At 38.3% G+C, this 12,963-nt stretch overlaps 1 protein-coding gene across 9 annotated transcripts in view; it reads left to right on the top strand.

Annotated features, from left to right (window-relative positions):
- The first annotated feature begins 4,822 nt into the window (after window positions 1-4,822).
- The window catches only part of slmapa (sarcolemma associated protein a), a 76,227-nt gene continuing 68,086 nt past the window's right edge, over window positions 4,823-12,963 (top strand). For all 9 annotated transcript variants that reach the window (XM_063473762.1, XM_063473764.1, XM_063473765.1 and 6 more), the window contains exon 1: window positions 4,823-6,408. In XM_063473762.1, coding sequence (XP_063329832.1) covers window positions 6,211-6,408 — 198 coding nt within the window. In that variant the 5' untranslated portion in view covers window positions 4,823-6,210. The remainder of the gene's footprint in view (window positions 6,409-12,963) is intronic.

The raw sequence follows: 12,963 nt of genomic DNA, 5'->3' as shown, positions 1-12,963 counted from the left end.
TAGCCCATTGAATGAACAATGGAGTGTGAGGTCAGTTCCTTGAGCATTAATATGCAAGTTTTCATGACCATTGATCAACAACCACTGATCAAAGCCCATTGATGAACTGAGTGGGTGGTCAAATGATTCAGTTGTACCACTACAGACCACCTGTAGATAGACATGTTGATGATTAAGATCATTTTCATATTACTATATACGATAATATATTCCTTAGTGACACCTGCTGCTGGCAGCGCTAGCTACAGTTTATTCTTTGTGATCTGAACACCCCCACCCCCACCACCACCACCACCACCTCCCCCCCGCACACACATCCACATTGCTAAGTATAACTCCCATCACTGAATGAATCACGTCTTCAATTACAGCCCGACTCTGAAGGCAGTAAATCAGCTTTATCTAAATCCTTTAATAGCTCTATCACTGAGCAAGCAGATGGACGAACCAAACTGCAAACAGAGGGCGCAAACAAACCTTGCTGGCCTGAGTTGTGATGCAAATTAGTCTACTTATGGGTAAGAACAGTAATCAAATCAATAAGATATTTTTCCACAAAATGACCAGTACTGGATTTCAGTAAAGTAATGCAAATTTAAACCAATTCATACTAAATGACTTATATATTGTGTTTGGTTTTAATTGTTCTTGCATTTTATATCTTGAGCCACAGAAAACAGTATTTGATCTGTCACTAAATAAATGTAAATGTACATTGCTTTTTTTTACATACTTTATTGTCATATGTTTAGCTTTTTAACACAATTATTCTTTTTTTGTATTTTATTATGATTTTTTGTAATTTTTGCTCCCATTTTTCTATTGTATTTTTTTCATAAATAAAGTATATCTTATCCCAAGAAAAAAAAAAACGAAACAAAACAAAAAACCTGTGCATACTAAAGAGCTAAGTAAATAGAAAATAAATTAATAAAAAAAATCCAAAGTCCAAGTGAGGCCTTTTTGGGGATGTTCAAATATCACATGGTACAAACATGTAAGTTATAATAAATGTAATAGTTATACATTCTTATGTTTTTTGTATACAATTTCAAATGTAAAATATTCACATTGATAACCTGACATTAGTGATAATACATTCAATATCAAAAACACTTTGCATCGATAGATAATGAAATGCAATGAAAGAGATCTGGGAGCACACAAACCCCAACATTTATCAGATCACTAAAGAGTGTTGTAATTAAACTAAGATGTAATGGAGTTCAGCTTCTAAGGCTTTGTATCCCACAAACAGCCTCTGTTAAATGGACATAGTGATGTCAAACTGGGCTAAGGAGCTAAACACAGTAAGATGCTGTTAAATCTCATATAATAGTCAGACTGTTAGCACAGTGACAGCTGGTGCCCTGCTCTCTCTGCAGGAGGGCTGGGCAATGCAGCAGGGACCACGATGGGGTCTATCCCACAACCAAAACCTACACCAGGAACACTCTACAGGAAAACTCCAAAACTTCAAAATGAAAACCTATAACAAAGGTGTCAAATATAAGGCAGAGGAGCCAGAATTGGGCCGCTACAGTCCCTGATCTGGCCCACTGGACGGCTTTGGAAAATGTGAAGTAAGGCATACATTTTGGACTGCACTGTATTTTAATAAATTTAACTGTTCCTCTTGTTGATAAACCTCTCCCATGGCCATTCATATTGCACCAAAGTATTTGCTGTATTTGTGCAATATCTGTTATAGTATATGTATAGTATTTGTTACTTAATTATAATCCAAATCCAATTTGGGAACTGAACTTAATTATACTTCAAATTATATTTTAAAACTTACATTTTAACTACTGATTTTATCTACTGTTCCTTTCTTTTTTCCATTTTAAATCATGCTTTTTATTTGTTTGGGTTTTTTAATGTCTCTGTAAAGCACTTTGAATCACCTTGCTGTTGAATTGTGCTATATAAATAAACTTGCCAACTTGCCATACTATCTGTAATTAAGTAACAGACAAAATTAAATAACAGAAAAGGTCCTGTTTTTTTTTACTATCAGCTATAGAAATGATGTTCTTTCCGTAAAGAACAGAACCTTTCTGTTTTACAGCACAGTCTGGGGAATGATCTACCAGAACCTTTTCTGTAATTTTACACATTTATTTCTTACAGTTTAAGCCCAAACAGTCATAGTGACACATTTCTTTGATCTATGACTGCAGCTTTTCTTTATCATATAGAAAAACTAAGAAATACTGTTTCACTGGTCCAGCCCACTTCACATCAAAATGGGCTGTATGTTTGTGGCCCACAGTTTAAAATGACTTTAATATCACTGTCCTCTAAGGTCTGATGTTTACATCGCAGGAGTCTGTCAGTCACTCAGTCCTTATCTCGTCCTTCACTCTGGTATATTTGGAACAGCCTAATGATCAGTGTGACCCCAAAGTGAATCCTGTTTCAATCCTCTGCCCTCTTAGACCTACTGAGATCTCAAGCAACAGTACAAGGTCTTATTCCTAGAAACATGCCCTTTTCTTGTGATGAACTAATTGACTTAAATATTCTGATCTTATCAAACCTACCCAGTCTTGGACATTTAGAGGAAAAGAGGAATTACTTACAGATAACAAAACATATTTACCACAAAAAAGAAACAAACAAAAAACAAACAAATATTTATATATTCAGTCTGTGTGAACGGATGGGTGTAGGTTTCATTTGATCACTGGAGAAGGGATGCATTAAGTAGAGTGTTATACAGTATTATTCCTGACCCTAAAAGCCACAGGCTGCAATGCTTTACATCTTCAGCCTCTTTAGCCCCTTGTTCTTCTCCATACACTTTGGAAGCAGGTGAAACTGAAAAAATGTTTCTCAATTTCAAAAAATTAGGGTCAGAGTGCAAGGAGCTGATAACTCTGTCTGAAATCAGGCTGCTTTCCGGGTTTCTTGTTTTGAGGAAGTCATTTGGTTTAATGTGCATGTGGCACTTTTAATGATTCAGATATGTTTCTGATCATGTGGGAAAGTTTCTGCATGTTTCATAACAGCTCTGCTGTATTATTGAGGCTGACTGAAAACAAGAAGGACTAGCAACAATGGCTTGAGATTAGTTAGGAAACTGGCAACAACTCAATAAACTCTGACAAAAAGTTTCAATACAGCAAATAGGTTCCTTCATTTTAAGGAATATAAAAAAAATGCCTGCGACCTCTTGACTAACTTAATATGAATGAGAACAGCACCAAACCTGTCTGTCTCTTTCAAGAAAAGTGTTTTTCCCCAAAAGCTGATAAAACAACAACATCCCCAGTCTTAAAAGTTAGTGTTCAAACTGTTCAATTAAACTTTTAGCTCTTCTTTTCTCAGTGAAGTGTGTAGACTGAAGCCTGGTCACAGTTCAGCTGCTAGAAGCAACAATTATATAATTTTTATATTTCCTTACAGCCAATAAAAAAATTGATGCAGAAAATTCCAAACACTTATGGAGAGTAATTATGAATACTTTAGTCACATGCCCTATAAATTATGGCTGAATCTAAGAAAAAACAGCAAAGCTTTGCTTTATTTTTATCTGCTTTACAGTCTCATCCACCATCGATTTAGTCTCAGCTGTCTGTTCACCAGAGCACCACAGGGACATTTCTGGGGCCAGAAGCAGAATTTGATCTCCTCTAAAACCACCCCCAACCTGCTGTCCTATCCCTAAACTGCATTGCTGGGATGATGTCCGTCTGATGCAAACTGAAATATACTGCTCTGATTAATAAACTGCAGGTGATGAGAATCAAAAAGGTACTTGAAAAGAAACCAGATGATTTTTTAAGCAAAGTAAATAAAAATCTGTTCTGTTTTTCCTTTCTAGATTATACCATTTATTAGGACTTCCATATTTCTTAAGGAATTAATATATTCAGGCCTGTGTAACGGACAATGAAAAAACAAAAAAAAAACAAGCAGAAAAGTTCTGAATAAAAGACTGAACAATAATCCAGTTTTCATATTTAACACAAAGCAGTCCATGTTCTTGAAAGAAAAAAATCCACTCCAGTAAAACAGGGAAACCATAGCAAACGATAAAAACAAAACAACAAAACAGAGAAATTGTGTGGTTTACAAAAAGCAGCGTTTCTCATAGATCCATATTCTAAACAAAATTCAGCCCTTTGCCTTTCATGATACCGTTTCATGGAAGATTTGACATCATTTGTTTTATCTTGTGTTTAACGTTTGGTTTATGAGGGTTTTATTTCACCAAAACAGTGCTTCTAGCTTTTCTGTTAGCTTATATATTTGTGTTCTTCTGTATATAAACTAAGTAGAAATAGATTTGGGTCTATAGTAGAATTTCTTATGAAATAATTTCCTCACACGTCCCTTTGAGCTCTGAGGGAGTTAGCCACATTTGTATTTGTGTGTTAGTCTGAGGTATTTTCACTGTCTGGGTGGTTTCTAGTCCTCCAGTCTTTGTGCAATACGTTTAGATTATCATGTGAACTCTTGTAAAGAGGATGTAAACAGATTATAGGATTTTGGTATAAAGTAATTTTCTTTGTCATCGTTATTTGAAGAAGTGTTTGTACGTGAAATATGTTGATGTGCTTTAATACCAACTTTTGTAACACGTTACCCGTATGTACTTTTTTTTACATTTAAAAAAGTGCTTATATTTTTATCGTCAGTGTTAATCACGTTATTTTTTTTAATAATTCATAATTCTGTTTGTATCTATGTATTTATCTTTTAAGCTCATTACTTTTTCCGAGTCTGACTGAGCTCAGCAGTGGGTGGTGCTCATGTCACCTGGTCAGTGAACGCATCCCTCCGGCTGTCTATCGTTCAGTGAACGCACCACCGCTGTCTGCTCTCTAGTTACAGTATGGCGGCTGGGACTTGCGGAGGAGGACAACTTCTTCTAGATTCCTTCCACAAAACTGTTGGAAGGCGACGGCATTAATATAAAACTTATAGCGGCAACCACGAGGTACACTGCAACAGACGACAGCGGCATAACTTGTGTTCCTTACTGGGGCTTTCCCCAGAAAATAATCGGACTGGTGTGTGATGCGTGAGGACCCGCAGTCAAGAAACTCCCCTGATTTTTCCGCGTCGGTTTCTGCTCTGACTGTCAGTTAGCCGGCTAGCTGCTAGGTAGCTCCCTTCAATGCTAACGCTCGCCTGCAGAGCTCTGTATTAGCAAAAAGAAGCGCTAGCGTGTTGCTTTTATTTACCCCAGGTGACAGGGATGGTGTATCGTATCCATTCGGTAAGCGGACTGGTTGAAAAAGATGGGGAGAAAAAATTTGTGGACCTGGACGATAACTTTGTCAGTACTCATTAGCCTAGCCTAGCTTAGCCTAGCTTTCTGGTACAACGCCAGAAGAGAGTTAGCCAATTAGCATTTTAGTTGCACAAGACGACCAGATAATCCCCCCCTGTTCATCCTGGTGGATGGTTTGGAAACGTCTCCGCTGACTAGTTCAGACGAAGAGTGGGCACTGAGCTGCTTTAGTTTTATAACTCAGGGGTGTTTTGGCGTTCAGGCTCGCTAGGTATTCTCTGGTGGAGGGAGTGGTGAAGGTAGGGAGATAGGAAGGTAGCTAAGGTTCCCTGCATCAGGGCAACAAGGTCACTCAGATTATGACGAGCCATACATGTCAACTACAGTTATAGATGACACTTTAGTAAATGACAGACGCGTGTGTGTTTGTGTGTATGTGTGTATAGGGTGATGAACGCTGGGGTGTGTGCCTGCTGTTAGCTTGCTGCAAGAGAAGACAACACAGCTCAGAAGCGCGCAATAATTGGACCTACTGCTCTTGATAGACGTTAAACAGACAGTTTAGTCAGCACAGAAGGAGTTTGATGGACGTGAGGGGCTGTCAGTGCTATACTCACTCATGTATGTCTTGACACATGGCAGCTTGGTCTGTACATAGTGCCTGCTGTCACACATAAGCGTCGTTATGTAGCTTCGGTGGGCATTCAGTGAGGGGAATGTCCTGTCTTTTTTTTATACCTGTTGGTTTGTTTTTTTATTTCTCACACACGAGAGAGGACCATGTTTACTAGTTAGTGCCTAGAAGATTAGAGGACTAACATTTCAGCCTACAGATAGGCCGCAGATATTGTAGATTATTCCTATTTTTTTTTGGAGGAGGGACTGCACCAGAAAAACCTGCCACTCTGGATCAAGAAAACTTGCCCCTCGTCTCTGGTTGGAGTAATACTCTCAAGCCAAAATCAATGCCTTCAGCGCTGGCAATATTCGCCTGCCGACCCAACTCGCACCCATTCCAGGAGCGGCATGTGTACCTGGATGAGCCCGTCAAGATCGGCAGGTCGGTGGCTCGGTGCCGGCCAGCCCAGAACAACGCCACCTTCGATTGCAAGGTGCTGTCCAGGAATCACGCTCTGGTGTGGTTTGACCACAAGACTGGCAAGGTAAGCGGCAACAGCACTGAAAATTACTTTACTTAAATTGCTTTACTTTGGTGTTTATGTGGGCCTGAAACTACAGTAGATAGATACTTTACTCCATGTCTTCTTATGGGTTGGCCAAATAAAGAGAACCACCAGTGAGAAATATCACCTCGTTGGTTTGCATCTTTAAATAGACAGGAATAAAAGGCCTATAAAGAGGAATTTTGCAATGTTAGCTGCTCATCTTGTTTGCTTATATTTTCCATGGATGATCCCAATTAGCTCACAACCTTTCTTTTACTGTGTAAATAAGGTTATTACCTAAGAGCTTAAACTATAGCAGGAGATGCAACTTATTCCAAACTGAATCATGGTAACCCTTACATCAACTTGGGATAATTTAATATGCCTTATAATTGTGACTTGAAGATTTATAAAAAAAATTTACCTTCATGAATCTAGGTAGCAGATTTTAATACAGCTATCATTATTAATACTAATAATGATAGTTCAGCTGTGGATTTAACAGGCTGCTGTTCAAAGTTTGTGGTATGAAATGAAAAAGCAATGTTAACAACGTTAACACTGGCATAATCTGTGTCACTCTTGTCAGTTATGCTGATGGATTAGTTTGTGTCACTATGAATTGTGGGGAGGCATTGTCTCTTTAGTAATAAAGGAAGTACTGTAGCACATTTTTTTAGTGTTTAGAGCAGGGGTGGGAAATTGATTTTTCCCAAGGTGGCCACATGGGAAACTGTGACCCTTGTGGAGGGCCACACCAATAAACTGAACTCAGTTATGCTCAGTTTTCTCTTCTTTTTCTCACGTGAGCCCTCGGGAAAATGTATTTCCCCCCACAGTTTAGAGAGTTCAACCAGCTCTTCTTATTGCTTCCTTGTCACTTCTGTTAGGAACCTCCATAAGAACAGCTGACGCTGTGACTGTAGTCAGGGCTTTTTCTGGTTCATAATAAACTTTTAAGGGAGTGGGGCACTAAGCAGGATTAGTGAGTGTGTAGTTGAGGTAGGGTAGCTTACTTAACAAATGTGTGCATTTTCCTGATATTGCCCAGCTTTTAATTAAAAAAAAAAAGAGGAAGTTTTCAGCAAATTAAATACGGCTTTAAAACCACTTAATTGATAACTCTTTGTTCTGTGGACCTGAACAATTTTGGAGAAAATCTTCACACACTTACACGTTTTTAAATTTATTTAAGTAGTTGACTTAACCTGCTATCTAAAATTACATAATTGAAAAGGATCAGGATTTAAAGATGCACCAGTTGCAATTTTCTTCAATTTTAACTGATAGCATATACCCACTCTGCTTCAATGCAAAGTTTTACTTTCATAATAAAATAAATTATTAAACTTAAGAATTTCCCCCCAAACTGCAGTACATTACAAGATCTTCTCTCATTGGAACACTAAAAATAAAGTGCGCCGTCACTGGAAAGAGTTACAAATAATTGAATGAAAATGAGGTGCTGTACACCTACCTTTACCTGTCATATTTTATGTAGGCAAACAATGTCAACTTCAACAGATTTATATAACAAAACAAATGTCAGGTACTTGCATCATTTCCTAGTATTTTTATAACTTCACCAGATAACAGGGCATTGACCCTTCTCTCTTTTCCCACTCATCTCCGTAATTTGTCTCGTAATTGCTTTGATCTTTTGCTCACGCTGAGGCTGCTGGCTTGTCTGCCTCTAAGCTCTGGATAGTTGTAGCTTTAACCACTTTTCCTTTGTTAGGTTTTTTTGTCTCAGTGGGATTGTTGTTATGAACTTTTTCACTCTTGTGTTTTACTTTGGCGAACTGTGTCTTCACTTGCAGTGAGGAGGCTAGATGGTTTTGACATAGTGTGTGGTTGTGCATGTGCATATGATGATTTGTCTGCATTGCTGTGTGCATGTGTTGTGCATACATGAACTAGCCTTTCCTCAGTCAAGGCAGAAAACGCTGGCCAAGTTATTGATTGGGGAGTTGATCGGTGCATCTCTACTGAGTTGGGACTTTTTTGTAGTGACAAATCCAAATTTTACAGCAACATATTAATGACTAACCTGGCATTAACTCAGACTCGTCTTTCTATCAAATGATGGCATTTATCTCTGCCCATCAGGGACCCTAAAAAGCAAGATTTTCACCAAGAACAATTTACTAACTCTGTAGCTAGCTGCCAGGCAGTACATTATTAAATGTCAACTGGCCCAACTTAGGAACCCTCCAAATGTTGCTGCTATTTAGATTTTAGTTTTCATTTATATCTGCACTTATAAAACAGCTGTACATTTTACATTTTTTTTCTTTTTCTTTCTTTCTTTTTTTTTTTTAAATAAATACTTCTGACTAACTTCCAGTGGATTCCTAACTGGGCTAAACTTTGTGAATTCTCTCTTTCATGGATGACTGGGTGTTAAAGTTTATTGTAACAGCCACACTAATCATTTTATTGGAGCTGAAAGAGTTTGGACTGTTTAACTGACAGTACGGTCCCCGTGTTCGATTTTTGGGAACTGAAGGAGACTTTGGACCTGGACATGTATAACTGCCAATAACTGAAACAGAGGTTGAAATCACAGTACAAACTTCTCCCATCTCATATTGTGGGACCATCATTTCATACCATAATACTCATGTGGAAGTGATAATTTATTCTCACTTATTTTAAGATTGATCAGGTAATACATGGACTGAAAATCTAAATTGTTGCACTCTTAGCCATTAAGAGTTATAATACATCACATTATAAATGGGATGTATTTATTTATTTAAATAGATAATGTGTCTTTCTTCTGAATTATTTAAGTAATTTCTGTCATTAGACAGACAAATGGACAGTAAAACCAAGAATCTGTTAAATGCAGAGAATGAGATAAAAATAGTTGTAGGACTCATTTTTCAGACCAGGGGCTAAACTTAGTCCAGGGCTAACCAAAATTCAAAGCAGATATTCATTGAATGGAGCCCACATTCCAGTCTACGATTAGACTTAATCCCTTTCAGGGGAGCCAAACTGTTGTTTCGTTAAAAGGCACAGGTCTGAATGTAAATTGGGCATATAAAATCTGTGCGTTGTTGCATCTGTAGTTTCTCTGCTGAACAGGTTAAACAGGCTGAGACAGCCATGGGATTACCCAGCACTGTGGTATGCAGGGACTTTGAAATACCCTCTGTATGTCTGTGTGTGTGTCGGTGAACGCAGCACAGGCTATTTATAACGACACTGGCAGCGTCATCCTTTCCTCTGTTCAGGAATAAACGCACATGCAGACTCACACTGATCTGTAGGATCTTACCATTCACACATGCTACTGAATGTATTGAAACAGGGGAGTAATGATTTGAGATTATTGGTTTATCACTTGAGTTTTTATTATTACCAAGGAAGTTTTTTTCTTATGGCTCATGAAAAGGTTGTATTTGCTCTCTATTTGTGTGATTAATACAGTCAGTTGAATTTTAATGTAATAAATGTAGGACCTAGATAATTCGTTTCCTATAGAATGAGGTTTTGTTTGTGGCGGTGTCGAGGCAAAGGGCAATGTGTCCACACACAAGCATGTCCGTGTCAGTTAATGTTTCGCAGTTTTTCATTAGGTTCTTTATTTTTAATTTTTCACAGTGCTTCACACTGGTTTTACTTGTGAAGCAAACAGGCATAAATGCACGCACGCTAATAAGAGTTTTTTTTTTTCCTTACAGTCAGTATTTTCACATCAAAAGACCAATAAATCCTTCATTAAACTGCCTGCATGGAGAGTTTCAATGTGAAGGAAAGTGATGTTTTTTTCTGCCTCCATCCACTGATATAAAAAATATATATCTGTAGATACTAATTATTCTTGCAGATTTGGATTATAAATATAAAAGTTCAAATCTCCAAAAAACAGTATTACTATAGATTAAGCTTCCCAGTAGTATATGAAGTCGAATGAGCACTGTCTTGCGTTCTAGTATTATTACCTGTTTTGCAATTAAGTCACATAGATTGCATGGGACTAAGGCAGCAGAAATATGTAGCTTTCATATTAGGGTAATGCTACACACACACACACACACACACACACACACGCACACACTCTAAAAGTGGCTTGCCTAACCTGTACCTCATAACCGTAGTTTCCTCTTGCAGAAACAATGTTTGTGTGTGACATGACTCTGCAGTTTTAGTTCTTGTAAAAATCAGTCTAATGTGAAAGAGTTTGAGGAGTGGTTGCTGTTTGGTTATTCACTATTTTTATATACATATATATATTAGGGGTGCAACGATACACAAAATTCACGGTTTGCTTTGGTTCAATACTTTGGTGTCACGGTTCGATATTTTTTCGATAAAAAAAAATGTTCATGCCTTTTTAATTTGTCATTTATTAAAATTATAAATATATATTTTACCTCAAAAGTACAGTTTTTAAATTTAATGTTGCTGAAACAACAAAATAATAAAAAAAATAAATCTATCTGATCGAGAAATCACTCATCTTTGGAAAAGAGAGTTTATTACAGAGAAATGGCTCTTTCCAAAATAAAAGCTATACTATACGCTTCTTCTGGGCTATATTCTCAGCAGCATATTAAACATAGCAGGTCCCCATAAGGAGAATCATGTGCTAACGGCTGTCTAAATGACTCGGGTAAAGTTTGTAGCATGCGTGCTTGTTGTTTTTGTCTGCTTCCACTTGTCTTTGCACTAGGATGATGTCGGCGTAAATGTGCAGTCATATTCGTTGTGTTCCCACTAGTGCTTTCAGCGTTAATCTCGTTAAAATGACATTAACGGCATAACGCGGCAAATCTCCGTTAACGAGTTACCGCGGATCGCCCCGTGCGTGGGGCTGGACGACGTCAACACGTTAACGAGCTAACTGCGCTAACGCACTAGTTCCCACCAATGTAATTGAGCATTGCGTGGCACATCCGACATACTGTTTTACTTTTGTCTATGACGCACTTACCATCAGGGTCATGCTTCACATGAAAACCAAAATAGTTCCAAACGCCAGATCTGAATGAGGGTGGGGGAGGCTCAGTTTCGGGTAGCGTTGAGGCAGTTGCCATGTTGCAACGAGCTTAGCTTCTGTCTCGCTAGCTTGCCCCCTCCCCCCCACACACAAGAGCACACTGCGCTCAGTGGATCTGCGCTCGACAGTGCAGCCTAGGCGGAGTAGTCGAACGCAGATCCACAGACAGCATCGTCAGAAGAAAAGTTGATAAAATAAATAAAAATTTTTGTATTGTTCGATACATATGCGTACCAAACCGAAAGCACTGTATCGAACGGTTCAATATCGATACGAGTATTGTTGCACCCCTAATAAATAAATATATATATATATATATATATATATATATATATGTGTGTATGTATATATATATATGTGTGTATGTATATATATATATGTGTGTATGTATATATATATATGTGTGTATGTATATATATATATGTGTGTATGTATATATATGTATGTGTGTATGTATGTATATATGTATGTGTGTATGTATGTGTATATGTATGTGTGTATGTATGTGTATATGTATGTGTGTATGTATGTGTATATGTATGTGTATGTGTATATATATATGTATATATACCCCAAGTCCAGCACCCTGAGCACAGGAACAAGCTCTGAGCACAAGACCCATAGAGGCTGGGGTCTATCACACCACGCAAGACCCCCAGGTGCAGGCTGTGTAAAGATGCCCCTGAGACAATCCAGCACATAACAGCATGGTGCAAGATGCTAGCAGGCAAGGCATACATGGAACGCCATAACCAAAGGGGTGGCATAGTGTACAGGAACATCTGTGCCGAGTATAACCTGGAAGTTCCGAGGTCAAAACGGGAGATGCCCCCAAGGGTGGTGGAGAATGACCGAGCTGAGATCCTGTGGGACTTCCAGATACAGACGGACAAAATGGTGGTGGCTAACCAACCTGACATAGTGGTGGTAGACAAACAGAAGAAGACGGCCGTAGTGATAGATGTAGCGGTTCCGAATGACAGCAACATCAGGAAGATGGAACACGAGAAGCTGGAGAAATACCAAGGGCTCAGAGAAGAGCTCGAGAAGATGTGGAGGATGAAGGTAACAGTGGTCCCAGTGGTAATCGGAGCACTAGGTATGTTGACTCCTGAGAGAGATGGGGTATTTATGCACTTCAAAATTGGAAATACTGGTGACCTTAACTACTGGTTGTTTCATTGTTCTTACCTCAGGTTTTTTGTTTTGTTCTCTTTCAGCTATAACATTTCTGTCATTTCTGCTCTCTTTGTTTGTGTTTTATTGCTTTTCTTTTCTCTTTTTTCCATATTCTATTCTTTCCCACCTCACTTCAGACTTGTCTTTGGACTGTTTCTTCACATTAATGAAGGTAATCTTACCTGCTTGAAGAAGCTTTTTCTGAGGTGGTTTCTAATCACTTTATGTGTATTTTTACACTTTGAACTTGCAGCCCATGTTTAATTAACTTTAACATCTCTGAAACCTGACTGTGAGAAGCTCATAGTCTGGCAGAAAGAGCACACCAGGTCAGACATAGTCCTGAACATTATTAGTGCGGA

Source organism: Pelmatolapia mariae, linkage group LG5 (genome assembly GCF_036321145.2).
Source record: "Pelmatolapia mariae isolate MD_Pm_ZW linkage group LG5, Pm_UMD_F_2, whole genome shotgun sequence".
Taxonomy (NCBI): domain Eukaryota; kingdom Metazoa; phylum Chordata; class Actinopteri; order Cichliformes; family Cichlidae; genus Pelmatolapia; species Pelmatolapia mariae.
Note: the sequence above shows the minus strand (reverse complement) of the source record. Positions and strands in the feature narration are given on the sequence as shown.